The sequence below is a fragment of the Mobula birostris genome, chromosome 24, assembly GCF_030028105.1.
Source record: "Mobula birostris isolate sMobBir1 chromosome 24, sMobBir1.hap1, whole genome shotgun sequence".
Taxonomy (NCBI): Eukaryota; Metazoa; Chordata; class Chondrichthyes; order Myliobatiformes; family Myliobatidae; genus Mobula; species Mobula birostris.
In genome coordinates, this window is record NC_092393.1 from 21201660 (window position 1) to 21221380 (window position 19721).

The window sequence follows — 19721 nt, forward strand, 5'->3', positions numbered from 1 at the left end:
TCTGACTCACAAGATTCTGATTCTGCACTTCTTTAACACATGATTTCTGCAGTTTCTTGAACACACCAGTGCCCTCGTTCTCATTCTCCTTTGAAATGAGTTCAATTTCTGCTGCCAAGACAATGGCTATATTTCTTCAGGAGTTTGAGAAGATTTGGTTTGTCAACTAAAATACTCCAAAACTTCCGCAAGTATACCATGGAGAGCATTCCGACTGGCTGCATCACCGTCTGGTATGGGGGGAGCAACTGCACTAGATCGAAATAAGTTGTAGAGACTTGTAAAATCAGTCAGCTCTTACATGGATACCTGCCTCCATGGCATCCAAGACATCTTGAAGCAGTGGTGCCTTAGTAAAGTAGCATGGGCCGGCTGGTGGCACAATGATATCAGCACTGGACCCCAGAACGGAGGTTCCCGGGTTCAAATCCAGTTGGGTCCGCTCCCGAGTACGCTTTCCATCCATGCCAGGTTGAGTATCGAGATCGCAACTCGACCTCGTAAAATAAAGGGAAAAATACTGCGAAAATGTCTGTGTGGGGAGCCACACAGTCTCTGTCTCTTGCCCCTTGCCTTGTAAAGGCATGAAAAAGACATCATCGCACACACACACGGAGGCACGCACACAGACATACAGATGCACACGCATGCACGCACACGCCAAAAAAAAAAAGGAAAGTGGCATCCATCATCAAGGATCCCCACCATCCAGGATAATACCCTCTTCACACTGGTACTGTTGGGAAGGAGGTACAGAAGCCTGAAGGCACACACTCAGTGATTCAGGAACAGCTTCCTCCCCTCTGCCATCTGATTTCTAACTGGACACTGAACTCATGAACACTACACTACCTCACTACTTTTTTATATGATTTTTTTCAGTACTTATTTTAACTAAACTTTTTAATGGACATACATATACTTAATATAACTCAGTTTTTTTCTGTATTTATTTATCATGTACAGTATTTCATTGTACTGCTGCCGGAAAGTTAACAAATTTCCCGACATATGCCAATGATATTAAACCTGATTCTGATTCTGATTCTGCCTGTAAGGAGTTTGTATGTTTTCCTGCGTGGGGTTTCCTCTGGGTTCTCTCCCACAGTCCAAGACGTGCCAGTTGGTAGATTAATTGGTCATTGTAAATTGCCCTGTGATTTGGCTAGGATTAAATCGGGGGTTTACTGGGCTGCGTGGCTTGAAGGGCTGGAAGGGCCTATTCCACACTCTATGTCAATAAATCCAACTTAAAAAAAACTTTATTCACTGACTAGTTTAATACTGTCCAATTAATTGAAGTTCATTCCACTACTATCAACAGTCAGTCCCTTCACTATTTGTAGAGCGTGGCTGCAATATATACTACCAACAAAATGCTTTGCAGCAAGTTGTCAGGGCTTCTTTAAGAACAGTCTGTAAAGCCATGATCTCTGCCAGACAAATAGCAGCAAAATGTGCATGGAAGTGCCACCTCTTGCCATTAGTTCCCTAAGCTTTCCACCATTGTGGCTTGGGAATATGTCATTTCTCCATCTTCGTCATTGGAACTGCCTGTATACAAGATGACTATATCGGTTCATGAAGCTGACCTCCATGGACAGATGTTAAATATTGGACTGTTAGCTGTGCCTTCATTTCGTGTATGATTAAAACAAAAGTCAGGAATTGTTGGATTAGACTGGATGGATCAGTCTGAAGAATCACAGATGCAGATTCCTATTGAGTCCTGTGTTGTAATCTATATAGTTCCAGATTTAGAGTGAAAATTATGGAAAGTATTAGAAATACACATTTGGCGAAATCATTGAACTCGTAGGTGTGATTAAGATGATGTATAACAGTTAATATTTGGCAGTGAATGTGCTTATTAAAAAGATGTTTTCTTAAAATTGGTGCCTCAGAAAAAGATTTTGGTTGTTTCTATGGTAACATCTCTGTAATGCTAGGAAAGGGGAGCTGGGGGTAAAAGAAAGCTATTGAAATGCGAAAGTGAAAGGTGAAAGAGATAAGAAGGAATTAAAAGAAATTAGTGGTAATTTGGGAGAACAAAAATGTTTGACATGTCTAATCATTCAAGTTTATGTCTTGATTATATTTTCACTTCCTTTGCAGCTGAATCTTTCATGTAAAGAATGTTACACAAGTTATTTTTAAAGGGACAACACAAAACAATGTTGGTTAAGTCCACCTGAAAAAGAATGAGACAACATAAATCATTGTTGTGTGGCACTGGGATGCACATTCGCTTTGCAAAAAAAAACAATGCTTCTATGACCTTGTATGTGCCTTGTAATTAAAAAAAAACATTTACATCTCACATTTCTTATTTCATGTATGTAGCAACGAACTAAAGGAATCAAAATGTGATTGTTCCTATCATTTCTAATTTTCATTTCAGTAGCCCTGTAAACCTTTGTAGATCTGTAGTAAGTTCCCATGCTGAGAGCACAAGAACATGATATTGTGATATAGATAGAAGCCACTATCAGATGAGTTATATCACTCAATTATTCATCATCTTGTATGACCTTCAACTTTGCCATACTTTGATTTATGGGAAAATGCCTGTCAGATTGTTGACATTGCCCTAGTAATTCAATCACACTTTGCATGTTTTTTTTAAAGTGCTGTGAGAATTAATTGCGGCATAAAATCGATCATTAAATGTAATCTCTATTTTACAATGTGCATGGTATACATTGAAACCATTTGCTCCATGGTTCTATGCACATAGTGTCCATACACCAAAAACCCTGTGGCACACAGAGGTCATGTCATTCATGTTTAATGCCACTCCTCTCAAATTGGTCCACACATAGGCAGCAAGGAGACAGCGTGAAACATGTACAGTAAAGTGGGCCTTTACAGTACAAAGCACCCACACACATGCTACGCCATGACGTATGTCTTAGTCAAGATGTTTGTTTAAGGTCTTGATAGTATAGGTAATTATAATGAAGAACAGATTTGTGGATTATTGAGGGAATGCTGTTTGAGCCTTTTGGAGGTTGTGAGTATGCTGTTCTCGTTAAGAGTCTTCATTGGACAAGCTAGCTGGCTGTCTTGTTGTTATTCCAGGCAGGTCATGAAACTTGCTAGTAATTTGCACCATCACTTTGAGAAGTCGCGACTTTCCATTAGCTAGTACAATTTGCTTACTGTGCCACAAATGACTCTTGGATTTATATGCGGAATGCCAGAGAGATCACTTGCCCTGCTGCTAATGAGCATAGATACGTGCATGAGGTAGACAGTGTTAAACCTTTTCTAATGGCAACTGGACAAGCTGGCATGGGTGCCCATGCACCACTGTGTTAGCATATGTTTTCTTACATAAGCGGATGACCACATATGCCTATGCTTTGAAAGAAAGCTTGTATTAGTCAGATGAACTTCCCGAACTACCACAGTGCACATTTCCATGCTTATATTTTGATGGTCCTAATGCAGGCAACTGGCAAATGCTGGTAGGTACATGGCCAGCAATAAAGGCTGTTTCTGTGCTCTACATTTCTCTGATTCGAAAGAATGGTACATTGGTGAAAGTCTGGAAACAAATTAAATATGAAGTGAGGACATATACTATTGAAATCAAGTACATTACATGTTAATTTGTGTGTAATAAAGACATGTTTTGGGATAGCTGTTAATGACAGTACACCTGAAGTACAGCAAACACAGTGGGTAAATTATTTATGCATTAAACACGTTGAATTATTTGAATGAGGCAGGTTTTATAAAACCATAAAAGGGAATTATAGTACAAGATAATTGAATTGTAAGAAAGCCAAGTGAAACAACGTTGAAGTTAGAATTTTTGTTACTTGTGTTATTATTAGAGCAGAAGTGTGCAGCCTTTGAAGTCCCTTCTACGTTTGGTTTGGAAACGGGATTTAGTTAACTAGGTTAAACCAAACAGTGGACAAGTTTTCTGTTGCTTTGTTACTCAGAATCAGAATTAACAAATAAATACTGTTTCCTACCCCAGGTGATGTCAGGATTTAGCGGAAACCTTAAAAACATTGGTCAGTGTAACTAAATGGGGTCAAGCATCTGCCAGATCACCAGTGCTTATATTGGACTTAACTTGTGTTTTTTACTGGAGTCTGGAAGTCCAGCTGTGGTGCTGGCTTAAGGCAGTAGCAGCATCTTCTGCCACGGCTCCCGAGTTCTGGCTGTCCCCACACTGTGTTGGTGGACTCCCTGTGGAGAGAATTGGCCTCTACAGACTTCTACAGCTTCCCAAGCTCCCAGGCTGGGAAATGTGCCTGCTCAGCCCCTGCCAAAGTAAACAATGCAAATTCAATAGCCCTATTGAAATCAAGGAGAAGAAATAGTTGTTGAGAGAATAGTAAGTAATGCTGTTTATTTCATTTGATTTCAAAATTCAAAGTAAATTCTATTACCAAAGTACATATATGTCACCATCTACAACCCTGAGCTTCATTTTCCTGTAGGCATACTCAGCAAATCTATAAAATATTAACTATTAACAGGATCAATGAAAGATCAACCAGAGAGCAGAAGGCAGTAAACTGTGAAAATGCAAATATGAATAAATAGCAATAAAAAGCAAGAACATGAGATAACAAGATTAAGAGTCCTCAAAGTAAGATCTTTGGTTGTGGGAACATCTTAATGTGGGACAAGTGAGTGTACTGTAGGTTATCACCTTTTATTCAAGAGCCTGATGGTTGAAGGGTGGTTCTGTTCTTGAACCTGCTAGTGTGAGTCCTGATACTCTTGTATCTTCTACCTGAATGCAGCAGTGAGAAAGAACATGGCCTGGGTGGTGGGGATGTCTGATAATGGGATGCTGCATTTCTGTGACAGTGTTTCATGTAGATTTGCTCAGTGGTTGGGAGGGCTTTACCTGTGATGTACTGTGCTGAATCCACTCACTACCTTTTGTAGGGTTTTCTGTTCAAAAGCATTGGTGTTTTCATATTAGGCAATGATACAGCCAGTCAAAACATTCTCCACTACACATCTATAGGGGTACAATTCATGTCATCCAAATGCATTCAGTTCTTCCAGTGTTCTTAATATTTATAACTTATAAACATATTTTAGGTTGGTATTTTCATTTATTTCTTCCAAGTTTTTGACTGCTTGTGAGTCTCAAACATCCAATTTCAGTAGAAAGTAGAAGCTGGCTGCTTTTGTGGGACTTGATGATATATTCTGTGTTCAGGTCAGTTAAATTCTGATAAAACAGTTGGGTTTGACAGTGGTCAAGTGGCAGCATGCCAGCCCATCCCAATTGCTTTATTTAGGTCAAGAAAATTTGTTTAGTAATGCCACATGTATTCTCTGTCCTTAAAATGGTTAAGAATGACATGTTTAAGATTGTTCTATTTATGATGATGATTGTGTCGCCTGTGTTAGATTTGCAATAGTCTGGATTTCTGAATTAGATTTTAATTATATAATTGAGCTGTTGTCTATTCAGAAGCAACTATGTGGGTGACAAGCAAGTGGCCAGCCATTGCCTGGATCCGCTCCTTTACAGAATATACAGGAGCCCGTGTCTGTGTGCTGCTGCACCATTTGATTTTTGGATGGAAAACTGAGGTTGTTCATGAATGGAATTGTGTCAATGGTTAGGATTTGGTGAGAAAGAGTTTGGATGTCATGTTGAAGCTCTACAAGGTTGTGGATAGACTGCACTTGAAGGATTGCGTATAGTTCTGGTTGCCACAGTACAGGAAGAATGTGGTAGTGAAAGGCAGGAAGAGATTCACCATGCAGTTGCTTGAAATGCAGAGTTACAATAAGGTGATGGTGCATAATCTTGGGTCATTCTTGCTAGAAGGAAGTGGGCTGAGAGGTGAGCTTTTGGAGGTTCAGGAGATTTTGAAGGGCATAGACATCATAGATATTAAGAATCATTTTCCCAGAATAGAGGTGTCTAGAACACAGTTTTACGGTTAGAGGGGGGAAATTTAATGAAAATCAGAGGGTTAAGTTTTTCTAAGTACTACATGCTGAATATTTGGAATGAGCTGCTAGAGGTGGTAGTGAAGACATAAGCTATTGCAGTGTTTAAATGGCATTTGGACAGGTACTTGGATAGGGAAGGCAGACAGAGATATGGGCCTAACATGTGCAAGTAGATTAGTGTAGACAGGCATCATGGTTGGCATGGGTCTGCTGGGCCGTAAGGACACATTTCTGGGCTGCTCCTTGCTGTAATTTGATGACCTTGAGTCAGTAGATGAATTGGTAGAAGTGAATTGGTAGCAGATTGAACATGATATGAAGTCTAGTTTATCATATATTTCAACAGTTTTGATTTTGAAAGAAGCAGATTACAGACTGACTGCTGGAATAGATTAGCAGGAGGAAAATAAGAGGTATATTGTTTGACAGATTAAGAGCAATGTGGAACAAGTGAATTTACTGGTGGAACATAATGGCAGATTTGAAGAAGATGTACAATTAAAGAACTGGAAATCATTTAGAAACCATTGGATTTATATTGCAGCTAGTGTGAGAGGGGAAAGACATGTTTGGGGTGATGAACTCCAATTGCAAAATCATTATAGTGAGAAAAGTGTATTTACATTTTCATGAATATTGTTAGGTGCTAAAAACAAATGTCAAAACTTTAGATATTACAAGATGAAAATAGGATGAATGTAAATGGATGTTTAATGATTGAGGGGCCTGTGTAATTGTATTTAATTATCTTCATTTCCACCAAATAGGTGGATGATCTCAAAGCTAAACTGGCTGCTCAGGAAGTTGAGTTAAAGCAGAAGAATGAGGATGCTGACAAGCTGATTGAAGTCGTTGGGGTTGAAACAGAGAAAGTAAGCAAAGAAAAAGCCATTGCTGATGAGGAAGAACAAAAGGTTGCTGTCATTGCTCAGGAAGTTACCCGGACACAGAAAGACTGTGAAGAGGATTTAGCAAAAGCCGAGCCTGCTCTTTTAGCAGCTCAGGATGCCCTTAATACTCTGAATAAGGTAAGAGGTTAAAATAAATCAAAAGAAAGGTGGTTTGAAGTTTTTCAGTGGTTTGAATGTAGAAAGTAGTCTCCGGGGATATCTCAGCATCGTGAGCAGGAAAAAGGACAGCAATTCAATGAAAAGAGTCATTAGCTTTGAGGACCAAGTGACTCTGAATGAGCTGTGCAGATACCACAGAATGGCTGCTTGAATGTGGAAACATTATTACTCAGCCCTGTCTAAATTTTTCTGTCCTTCAGTCGAAATAAAAAGTCTCTCTCATTACCTAGGTAGAAGGCCAAGAGAGATTATGTACTTTATCATATGTGATATTATTTTGTGCAAAGACTGTTTTTGTGCACTGCAGCAGGAACTTGGAACTTCAAAAGAATGCATGGATCTCCAGTTATAAAACAAATTAAGGACATTGTCCAGCACTAAAAAATAAGTTCAATTCTATCAAGTACAGATGGGCATTTTATGATATTTGCATTTTAAGTGCTATATAAATATGTCAGTATTGATGCAGAAAGATTATAATCTTTTTTACTGCTTATTCATTATAAAACATTCCTTGTATTATGTTCCGAATCTACAACGAAATTGTAGTTGTAACACATGCAGATGATATCTTTTGATCTTGATATAATCACCTGCCAGCAGATTAGGGGAATATTATAGTATTTATCCAATTAATCTTGCCCATTTTATTTTTGTTGTTTTTCCTTTGAAACAGAATAACACCTTCTTACATCATGGTGGCGTAGTGGCATCAGCGCCGGACTTCGGAGCGAAGGCTCCCGAGTTCGAATCCAGCCGGCTCCCTTGCACGCTTTCCATCTGTGCTGGGTTGAGCGTCGAGCTTGAAGCTTGGCTTCATAAAAATAAGAAAGCCAGCTAAAAAAAACCCGTCATGATGGTGTCCTAATGACTCCACTCGGAATTAAGGGCCTCCTCCTCCTCCTCCTCCTCCTCCTTCTTCTTCTTCATTTTATTTTTGTTATTTTTCCTCTGAAACAGAATAACATCTTCTTAAATGTAATAGTAAATTGTATGTTCTGTAAAATTGATTTATGTATTTCTTCTACTGGATGATAAAGAAATCAGTCTTTTATCCTAGCAAGGCAATAAAGTATCTGTCACCATCTTGTTTAATCTGATAAAAAGTCATTGACCTGAAACATTACTTTTGTTTGTCATACCTGATCTGCTTGAGTGCCCAATATTCTTTGTTTTTGTTTCTGATTTCCTGCATCTGTGGTATTTTGCTTTTGGATCTTGTTTGATGTTGTTTTTGCATAATCAACTGATTTAAAGTTCTAACTGATCCCATTAACGTTTCATGTGGAAGGACTGATAGCATAATCTTAAATAGTCATGAGAAAAGATTAGTGCTGTTTGTAAACTATTTAGAATGAGGAAGAATGAAATGGGATTGAACCATTTCTCTGTGGAGTAAGAGTTCAGAATTGACCCACCAAAAATAATTTGAAATCTGTGGTTAAGATAATATAATATCATTCTACCCAAATTTCATGCTAATAATTTGTCTAATTTGCAATTCCACAGCATTTCTCATTTGTCACCAAATATTCATGTGTTGTCCCAATATTCATGTAACAATATTGCTTGAAAAGAATTTCCGATACATTAAACTAGGTCAATTATACAAGCATTGTCACAAACTTGCATGCTAACCATTTGATTTGCTTGATCTTGATACAATCAGCAGCCATTAGGCACACTGGGACTTCAGCGTTTTCACAGTTTACAAGCAGTTCGGGTTTGGGTTACCACTAGAGGGTTTCATTGCACTGTATTTTTATGACTTATATTATGTAAAATTCAGGCCAAAATTCCAGACTTTAAAGCAACCCATTTCAGATTGATAATAATTGGACTCTATTAGTGCTTCAATACAAAGTAAAAATCCATTCTGTTTTATCTGTAACCTCATTTTCTTCCAGAATAATCTGACTGAGTTGAAGTCGTTTGGTTCTCCCCCCTCTGCAGTGACTAATGTCACAGCTGCTGTGCTGGTTCTTACAGCAGTCAAAGGCAAGATACCCAAAGACCGTAGCTGGAAGGCAGCAAAGGTGATGATGGCAAAGGTGGATGCTTTCCTTGAGTCTCTGATCACCTTCAATAAAGAAAACATCCATGAGAGCTGCCTTAAAGCTATTCAGCCATACTTGCATGATCCTGAATTCAACCCAGAATTTATTGCATCCAAATCCCTAGCCGCTGCTGGTCTTTGCTCCTGGGTTATCAACATTGTGAAGTTTTATGAGGTCTATTGTGATGTGGAGCCTAAACGTCAAGCCTTAAATAAAGCCAATGCAGAATTAGCTGCTGCCCAGGAGAAGCTGACAGTCATAAAAGCCAAGATAAATGTAAGTATGGCATGGTTTACATTTATCATAGTACTTTATACAATGTTACTGACAAATATAGACATCAGGGTACTTAATTTGTGTAGAAGTTTCATATAAAAGCTATATAAAACAAATTATGTTCTAAAGATTAATGTTCTGTTGAAGATCTCTCCACCTTACATTGATTGTGCCAACATTCAGAATGATCACATTTTGTACGTTTGGGATAGCATACTAGAAATTTCTGCCAGAGGATGGACAGGCTGCACTCACTGCTGCCTGTATTTTATTGCTACCTGTGCTGGTACTTACCTGCATTTTGTGTTACTGGCACTTGCTACTGCCTATGCAGTTTTGAAGGTGATTTCAGATCCGAGCTTATTGCCAAGCCATTCCAATCCTAAATAGCATAGCTCAGTGCAACAGTGAGGTTTTCTGCAATGTAATACCATCAAATGGAGCCAAAAACAAACATTACCCATGAAACAACCTTTGGGTCTCAGCCTGCTCTTGAACTTGTTGAGTGCTCTGCCTGTCTGACTATTCCTGATATTTGATTATCATTAACACTTGAATATCTCTGACTTTCATTGCATTCAATATCTGTTTGAAAACAATTACATTTTAACAAATTCAAATAAAGGCAAGATTATATAAATGCACTTAAAACATTTCAATAAGTTTTAAATTTGTAAATTAGCTAATTGTTGCCCTTGTTTCTTGCTGTCAATTCCTCCCCCTCCCCCAGTGAAACAAGTAGACTGTTTGTAGTTCTGCCAATTTTAACAGAGGAAGTTCAGATAGCAAATGCCACTCTCTGGGGAATAACTGCAAGTTTGGAATACAATATCAGGTCATTGCTAGCTACAACTGCTCAAAAAGTTCAGAACATCTGCATTCATTAGAATCCCAAACCTGTTGAAATGTTGAGAAATACCTGCTTGTACTTTGCAAGAAGTTCTGGCCCACTGTTTTTAAATGAAAATCTTTTATAATACATTACTCCGTGAAACACATGAAAAGTGTTAAGTACTTAAATCATCTCACAAATTGCACTATTGTTCATACTATCAAGCACTATTGTTCATACTATCAACTTATGACATGATTAATTAATGCACTACCAAGAAAGGCCATTCTGCCCTTCATGTGTTTAGCTGCTGTTAATTCTTCCTCTCATTATATTGGGAAAAGGAAATGACACAGAGCAAGGTAAAGGGCTGAAAGTGATATTAAAATTAGTTCAGCTATTCAATTTAAAGTGTAATTGAACAAAGTAATAAAGTTTGTATGAGGGATATTCGACAAGGTGAGAATGAGTTTCTATGAACTGCAACAGAGATTTCCTGGTGGTGGCTGATGGAGTAACAGTAATCTGCCGTTGCTCCAATTTTAATGATCTTACTATTTCCAACCTGTCTTGAAACTTCTTTTTTAAGTATGATATTCTTTCATTATGGCTGAAAGGAGTGCCAGAGGTACTAAACAGGATGATTTTCCTGCCTGTTTGGATTCTATTTTATGGAATTGCTACAAAGTCATATGCGAGAAGTCTCTGAGAAGTTTCAATAATTCAGCTCTGAATTTAAAAAAATAGATGGTAAATTGGACTCTATTCAACAAACTCTCTGAATGAACATGATAAACGTATCACGAATAATGAGGAAAATTTATTGGCTCTGGAAACAGAAGTGGATGAAATGCAGAAGCTTTGTGAAAAACAATCAAAGTCCTAAGAAAAGTTAAGACAGAAGATTATCGACCTAGAAAATAGAAGTAGAAGGAACAACTTACGGGTTCTGGGTCTCGAAGAATTAATCAAAGGTAACCATCCTATGGAGTTTTTTGCAAACTTTTTGCAAGAATTATTTCCTGAGATTTTGACATCTGTGCCTATGATCGAACAAGTTCACAGATCTCCTGCATTTAGGTCTCCTAATGCTCAGAAACCAAGATCAGTAATAATCTGCTTTCATGAATTTAAAACAAAGGAACTCTTAGTTCGTGAATCTCGTCGAAGAGGCTTGATTGACTACAATGGCCACAAGATTAGAATTGTTGAAGATTATACACCTGAGGTTATGCAGGAGCATGTTAAATTCAAAGAAGTTATGTCGAAGTTTCAAGCCTTCCCTTCGCTACCCAGCCCGACTCAGAATTACACTTAAAAACAGTTCTTTCGAATGGTTCCACTTGACTATTGAAGCATGGAAGTTTTTAAAATCCGAAGGTTAAATCCCAAGGCTAATTTAATTTAGAGAGCTGAACAAGAGCTAAACAAGAGCTGAGTCTCTTGTTTAATTTCTCCTTACATGAAGACATAAGATTAAATGAGAAACTTTTAATTGGCAAATGCTGTCGAAGGAGCATGTCTGGTTATAGGTTGGAATATTAAGATTCTCGAAGGTTATTTGCTTGAGGTTATGCAGGAGTGTGTTAAGTTTAAACAAACTCTGTCGGAATTTTTTTTTTTGACAAGGGTTTTAACCCGTCCGTTGGCTACCCAGTTTGACTGAGAATCTAATTAAAGATGGATCTTTCGAATGACTTCATTTGAATGTTGAAGCACAAAGATTTTTTAAAATTTGAAAACTAATTGCTTAGTCTGTTTTTTCCATGAAAATATAAGATTAATGTTCAATGTCTATCTGTATGAATAATTGTACCTTTTACTTTTGGTAAACCTTTGTAACTAATTTTCTTTCGTATTTTGTAATACTGTATTTTTGATATACGAGAGCTGAATCTCTTGTTTGGGTTTTGTTTAGTCTAGGTTGGAATATAAATATCCTTGAAACTAATTGGAGCAATCACCGGGTTTTTTGGGGGGTCGTCAGTAGTTCGTAGATGTCGACTTTCTATTGGTCGTTTTTCTTTCTTTGGGAGGTGGGTGGGGTTATGTTTTTTTTCCTAGAAGCTGTTTTCGAATTTTTAACCAACTTGTTGCTTGGTTACCATTTCTCAAGGCTTATGGTTTGGTTTTTAGCTTACATTTTAACCCTTCTTTTAAATAATATTAAAAATGGACCAAACTATTAATTTACTCAGTTTTAACGTGAAAGGGCTAAATCATCCTGTTAAGTGTAATAAGATTTTTGCTTATATTAAGAAATTTAAGGTCTCTATTTTTTTTTACATGAAATTCACATACACAAATGTGATAATCTATGGTTTTTTAGCCGTTGGAATGGACTTTGTTTTCACTCTTCTTTTCAGGCCAGATTGAGAGGAGTTTTGATTCCTATAGATAATGCACTTTCCTTTGTCCAACATAAAGTGCTATCTGATACTAATGGATGTTTTGTTATAGTCTCAGGAAAACTAGATAATAAGTTGATAGTATTTGCCAATGTGAATGCCCCAAATGTAGATGACCCAGGATTCTTTGAACGTTTTTTCTCTTTTTTTTACCAGACCTAAATCTTTATTCTACCAGAGGAGATTTTAACTGTTGGCTAGACCCGATCTTAGACCGATCATCTTCTAAACCAGCGTCTCTTAATAAATCAGCTTTGTTTATTCAATCCTTTTTATTGGAAGTGTGGTATAATTGATGTTTGGCATTTCTTATATCCCTTAGATAAGGAATATTAATTTTTTCCCATGTTCATCACACATATTCCAGGATTGATTATTTTTTTATCAATAGTCAAATGATCTCATCAGTTCGTTCCCGTGAATATAAAGAGATTGCTGTTTCAGACCATGCTCCTATAATTTTATCTTTAAAAATCCCTGGACTTCTTCAAACCAACAGATTCTGGCGTATTAATACAACTTTGTTATCTGATAAGGAATTTTTAAAATTTCTAGAGAAGCATATTATTTTGGTTGTTGAAGAGAATAAAAAGGAAGAGACTTCTAATCTTATTGTATGGGATACTTTCAAGGCCTATATTAGAGGACAAATTATTTCTTATACTGTGAGTGTTAATAATAAAGCTAATAAAGAAAGAATTGAATTAGCCAATCAATTACAACAATTAGATCAAAAATATGCTATAGCTCCAGATCCTGTTTTATATAAAAGACGTGTTGAAGTTAAAACTAAATACGATCTTCTGTTAACATATCCAATTGAAACTCAACTTCTTAAAGATAAGACTCAATTTTACATTCAGGGAGATAAATCAGGGAAAGTATTGGCCAACCAATTAAAAACTTCTGTAGTTAAATGACAAATTAAAGAAATTTGCAAAACTCATGGTGATAGGACAAATAATTACTCTGAAATAAATGATACCTTTAGAGAATTCTATTCTAAACTTTATAGTTCTGACTCCCCTAAAGATAATACTGTAATGACCATTTTTTTAGATAAATTAAATATCCTTGCACTTTCTGCAGATAATTGCAACAGGTGGACCAACCTATTTCTTATGAAGAAATAGCCGAGGCTAAACGTTCATTACACTCGGGGAAGGCTCTGGGTCCAGATGGATTTTCTGGAGCATTTTATAAGGCTTTTTCTTCATTAATTATACTGCAGTTACACTTAGTCTTTTTGGATTCTTTCAAATTGGGTAGTTTGCCTCAATCTTTTTATGAAGCTGCTATTTCGCTTATCCTAAAAAAGAACAAGGATCCAACTGAATGCTCTTCATATAGGCCAATTACATTACTTAATATAGATACTAAAATTCTTTCTAAAGTTCTGGCTCGTAGGATTGAAAATATTTTACCTTCTATTATTTCTGATGATCAGACTGGATTTCTTAAAAACCGACATTCCCATTTTAATTCTACGCTGTGTATTAAATGTTATTTACTCTGCTTCTCAGGAGATATTGGAATATGTGATATCCTTAGATGCTAAAAAGGCCTTCGATCTGGTTGAATGGGACGATTTATTTAAAATCTTAGAAAAATTTAATTTTGGACCAGATTTTATTCAATGGATTAAATTACTTTATTTAAAGGGGATCTGATTGAAACATATAAGATTATTAAGGGATTGGACACGCTAGAGGCAGGAAACATGTTCCAGATGTTGGGGTAGTCCAGAACCAGAGGCCACAGTTTAATAATAAGAGGTAGACCATTTAGAATGGAGTTGAGGAAAAACTTTTGCACACAGAGGGTTGGGGTTCTGTGGAATGCTCTGCCTCAATAGCAGTGGAGGCCAATTCTCTGGATTCTTTCAAGAAAGAGTTGGATAGAGCTCTTAAAGATAGCGGAGTCAAGGGATATGGGAAGAAGGCAGGAAAAGGGTACTGATTGTGGATGATCAGCCATGATCACAGTGAATGGCGGTGCTGGCTCGAAGGGCTGAATGGCCTACTCCTGCACCTATTGTCTATTGTCTATTATCTCCTTCTGCTTGAGTTCTTACTAATTTTTAAAATTCTAAACCATTTAAACTTCACCGCGGAACTAGACAAGGTTGTCTGTTGAGTCCTTTGCTTTTTGACTTAGCTTTAGAACACCTTGCTTTTCGAGAATCTAATGATATTTGTGGTATTTCAAGGAGAGGTATCACTCACAAAATCTCGCTTTGCGCTGATGATATATTGCTTTTTATCTCTAATGTTGAGATTTCGTTACCTTGTGTACTTTCCTTACCCTCCCATTTTAGCCAGTTTCAGGATATAAATTGAATCTAAATAAGAGTGAATTATTTCCTTTAAATTATTTGGTATCAATTAATACTAATCTTCCTTTTAAAATTGTAGGGAATCAATTTACTTATTTGGGGGTAACAATCACTAAGATTTACAAATGCCTGTTCAAAGAAAACTTTTTTACTTTATTGAACCATGTAAAAAAGATATTATAAAATTGGTCATCTCTTTCAATATCATTTATCGGATGAATTAATTCTATTAGAATGAATACTCTACCTAAATTTATATATCTGTTTTAGTCTTTACCTGTTTTTATTCCTAAATCCTTTTTTTGACTCTCTTGAATCTAATTTATCCTCCCATATATGGAAAAATAAACTTCCTTGTTTAAATGAAGTTCATCTTCAAAAACCTAAGAAGTCTGGAGGTTTAGCCTTACCTAACTTTAGGTTTTATTACTGGGCAGTTAATATACGATATCTTTCGTTTTGGATATATTAATCGTGTAGACTGTCTGGTATGGGTTTCTTTAGGAGCTAATTCTGTTAATATGTTTTCTATTATTTCTCTTCTTGGATCCTCACTTCCTTTATTTGTAAGTAAACAAACTGATAATTTAATAGTTAAACATACTTCGCGGATCGGGATATAATTTAGAAAACATTTTGGTTCATTGGGGTTTTCCCTTTCTAGTCCCATTTATTCTAATTTCTTAAACCTTTCATGACTGATTTAGTTTTTAAAGAATGGGACAGGTTGGGTATTAAATGGTTTTGGGATCTGTTTGTTGGAGGAAATCTTTATTCATTTGAGCAATTGTCAGCTAAATATAGCCTACCCAAAATTCACTTTTTTAATTATCTACAAATTAGAGACTTTCTAAGATCTCAATAATGCACATTTCCTATAAGATCAGATAAGAACTTACTAGATGTAATTTCTAATTTGACGGCTTTTTATAATGGTTCAATATCTAATATTTATGGTATGTTCTTGGAGACGAGGAATGTTCCTTTCGACAAAATTAAGAATCTCTGGGAGCAAGACTTACAGGCATCAATATCTGAGAAAACTTGGAATGAAATTTTTAAACTGGTTAATACATCATTGCTATGTGCTCGCCATTCCTTCATATAATTTAAGGTGGTACATAAAGTCGATATGACTAAAGATAAGCTATCTCATTTTTATTCGGATATATCTCCCTACTGTGACAGATGCAATAATGGAGAAGCTTCATTAATTCATATGTTTTGGACTTGTCCATGTCTTGAAAAATATTGGAAGGAAGTTTTTCAAACTTTTTCTTTATTTTTCAAAGTCAATTTTAAGCCTAATCCTCAGACGGTTCTATTCGGTATTGTTGCTGGACAAGATATCAAGTTGAAGATATCAGATTTACGTATTTTGGCCTTTAGCTCTCTTATAGCTAGGAGGGTGCTTTTGTTTAAATGGAAAGATGTTTCTCCTCCTACTCATGCTCAATGGTTATGTGATATTATGTCATGCTTAGATTTAGAGAAAATTCATTGTTCAATTTCTGAATCTTGTCAAGACTTTAAAACATTGTGGGGACCCTTTCTGAATTATTTTCAAAACTTTCAAAACCCTGTATTTATTGTTTAAATTTAGATGTTGGCTATTATTAATTTTTATTATATGAGAAAGTATTTTACCTTTTTTTCTCCTTAATAAACAGCTTTGGTCTTGGTAGGGGTTAGATTTTTTTGGTAATAAATTAGTATATTTTAACATAACTTTAACTAATCTACATGAATACGGGGTAATGAGATGGTTATTATGAATAGATATAATGTAATTTGTAGTTGTTTTTTTCGACCTTTTTTATACTTTCTTGTACTCTGTATTCTTTTGTGTAGAAACTAATAAGAATATTGAAAGAGAACTGCAACAGAAAATTGAGGAAATAAATAATAAGCAGCATTTTTACCAATGCTAAATTCGGGTTTTGTAGTGATCTAATATTGATCGATATCTATTTTCTTGTTCTTTACTAGCAACTGAATGAAAATCTAGCCAAACTAACAGCAAAATTTGAACAGGCCACTTCAGATAAGCTGAAATGTCAGCAGGAGGCTGAACTGACTGCGCGGACCATCGGCCTGGCTAATCGACTGGTGAGGTTCCTTACCTTCAAGCATTTATGTAACTGAGCATTAACCACAATAGGTGCTGAGCAACATTTTTCGAGAGGGATTACATTGAATGCAATATTTTTGCCATAATATTGTAGGTATCCATTTCACACAATTCCTGCACTCATTGAGTTTTACTAGAGAGAAATATAGCTAATCAGTGTAGAGCTCTGTGAATGCAAAATAGAACATGATCAGAATTCTGCTAACTGATTAATAGTAAAATTGTATATGTGAGGGGGAAACTGAGGCCATTTACACAGTATTATGAATGAGATTTTAAGCAACATCAGTTTAAGACCTGAGGATACCTTAACATTTCAAATTACATTTTGTCAAATGTCGTAATGTTGAAGAGTTGATGTGTGACAGCCATCTCACTGAATTTCTGAAGTATAACAGGCCTACAGTAACTTGTCCACATTACTTTTGTGAATTAATGTTGTAGGCTCTATAAAATGTCTTTCTGACAACTAAGTCAAAAATAGGCAACTGATCAAAATATTAATAACATATTGTGTTGTTACCTTGAAGGTGTTTTCAGGATTGATACACTTTAAATTGATTCTATATGAGAACTTCTTGTGTGGACAATTTCATCACTATTCCTCTCAATGAGTAATTGCTACCAGTAAGCAAAATAAATGGAATAAGTATGTTGTGATGTTAAACATGGAAATTCTAATCAACGCACAAATTAGAAGCCAGAAGGAAATGTAGTTTCATGCTCTGAATCACAGAAATCATCAATATTGACTAAAATCAGAAATTGACTAGAAATTAGTAATCACTCATACTTTTCTGGGTATGTTTTTAAATGGTGTTATTCTAAGCATAATCTATCTAACTAGTTCTCACTTCATTAATATAATTACATTTGCAAGCAAGGGAACTAGAATTAAAATGAAATTACCAGTCATGGGAGTTACATACACTATAATTTCTGAAATAAATATATGTGAGAAAAGTACCCAGTTCTTGTGGCTTTTATCTAATAAATATCTGAAAATCATTCATAGAACAATGGTGCTATTAATGATACAAGGTTTGGTAGAAATGATTAAAACTAATTACAAAGGGTAGGTTTTGTGGAGGCTGTAAGATGTTGAAGGGTTTAGGAAGGGAGAGCTCAGGCTCTTGGAGGAAGGGAGTGGAGGGAAGGAGAGATGGAATAAGTGGGGTTTGGTGCAGTCTTGCAGGTGACAGCAGATGGTACAGGCTAGCATGTAGGTTTGGAAATGATTGGGTTTGGGCTTTGTACCCTGATGTATTTTAAGGAAGGTGTAGTTGAAAGCTCAGCAACATCGGAATGATTTATAGACAATGTGGCCAGAGCTAGATACTAGAGGATATTTTCATGTTTTTTTGGGCTCATCTCATGGTCAAGAAGCGTGTTCAACTTAGTATGATGTGGTTAAGTGTGAACAAGAAAACTCGAATGGTGATTAAAATGGTGACAAAAGAGTTAAGAATTTGGGGCAAAAATAAGTAATGCTCTATTGCAGTGTTCAATGAAGCTAATAGTTTACTGTAGAGAACTGATTGTGGAATGATGTTTGGAGAGCTTTTTATTGCCAGCACCTTAGAGACTGGACCCATGTCTTTGGGTAATATCTGCAGTAGAATGTAACGGAAGGTAAATAGGGCCAAGGAATGGAACAGAGAAGACAGCAGACACAACCTGAAAGGATGTACTTGTAACTTTATCTACAAGTACAAGGTCTAGTGAAGTAGCTCACCTAGGAATCCATCAGAATTTCTCCCAAGCCTGCAGCCTCTGCTGCTGAGGATAAGGTGTGCTACCAGCTGGAAGTTCTTCTCCAATTCAATTACTATCCTGATGTGGAAATATGTTGCTGCGCATTCTTCATTATTGGATTAACACATCGATCTAGTAACCTTGCAGCACATAGGAAATGCTTTCACTGTATGGGTTGTGTTGGTTCCAGGTGATGGTGTACATAAAAGTATTAAAGTAATTTGTGATGGACAATATATGCTTCTTTGCAGTAACTCTACTTCCAATGAAGGAATGTTTGTTAAAAAGTGAAAAATGCACTTTATGGCAAGTCCATTTTCAAAGTAAAGTTGAAAATTGTTCTTGAATATGGTGCTCCTGGGACTGGTTATATGCATAATGCTGCTTCAAAAAGATGCCCTGATTGGAATACAGAATGAAAAATTTGAAATCATTTATTTTAAGCTGTGCCAGTTTCTTCAAATTAGTCAGCTCACTTTTATAACAAACACTTGATTTTGTCCACCATCAAGATCTCTGAACAATGGACTTAATGGGGAACTTGTTACATCACAAGAGTTGGTTGCTGATCAGCACATTTTCAATTGATGCTGATCTAAAGCTCCGACTCACCTTTGCTTTCTTAAAGGTTGTGTGCTATTTCATCATGTGCATGGAAGAATCTAAGCTCCACATCTGGAAATCTTCAGAAAGCATGGTTGAACACCATCTCCAGACACTTTCAGCATTAATTTCCTCATGTAACTTCCCTTCTGTCCCAAGTCTCTTGCTCTTATCAGCAAAAAAGTAAACTTATATAAATTTTACAAAGGCAGCTCAGGGACTGCAGATTAATTTTGATTCACCCCTGTCACTCTGATATGGTGGTAATGTTTCTTGGTAATATGGTGATAGTCTCCAAGGCAAGTGCA

General features: G+C 36.3%; 1 protein-coding gene across 1 annotated transcript in view; it reads left to right on the plus strand.

Annotated features, from left to right (window-relative positions):
* The window catches only part of dnah9 (dynein, axonemal, heavy chain 9), a 586329-nt gene that overhangs the window by 353365 nt on the left and 213243 nt on the right, over positions 1 to 19721 (plus strand). The window contains exons 49-51 of the mRNA XM_072242702.1: positions 6714 to 6974; positions 8924 to 9349; positions 16914 to 17033. Coding sequence (XP_072098803.1) covers positions 6714 to 6974; positions 8924 to 9349; positions 16914 to 17033 — 807 coding nt within the window. The remainder of the gene's footprint in view (positions 1 to 6713; positions 6975 to 8923; positions 9350 to 16913; positions 17034 to 19721) is intronic.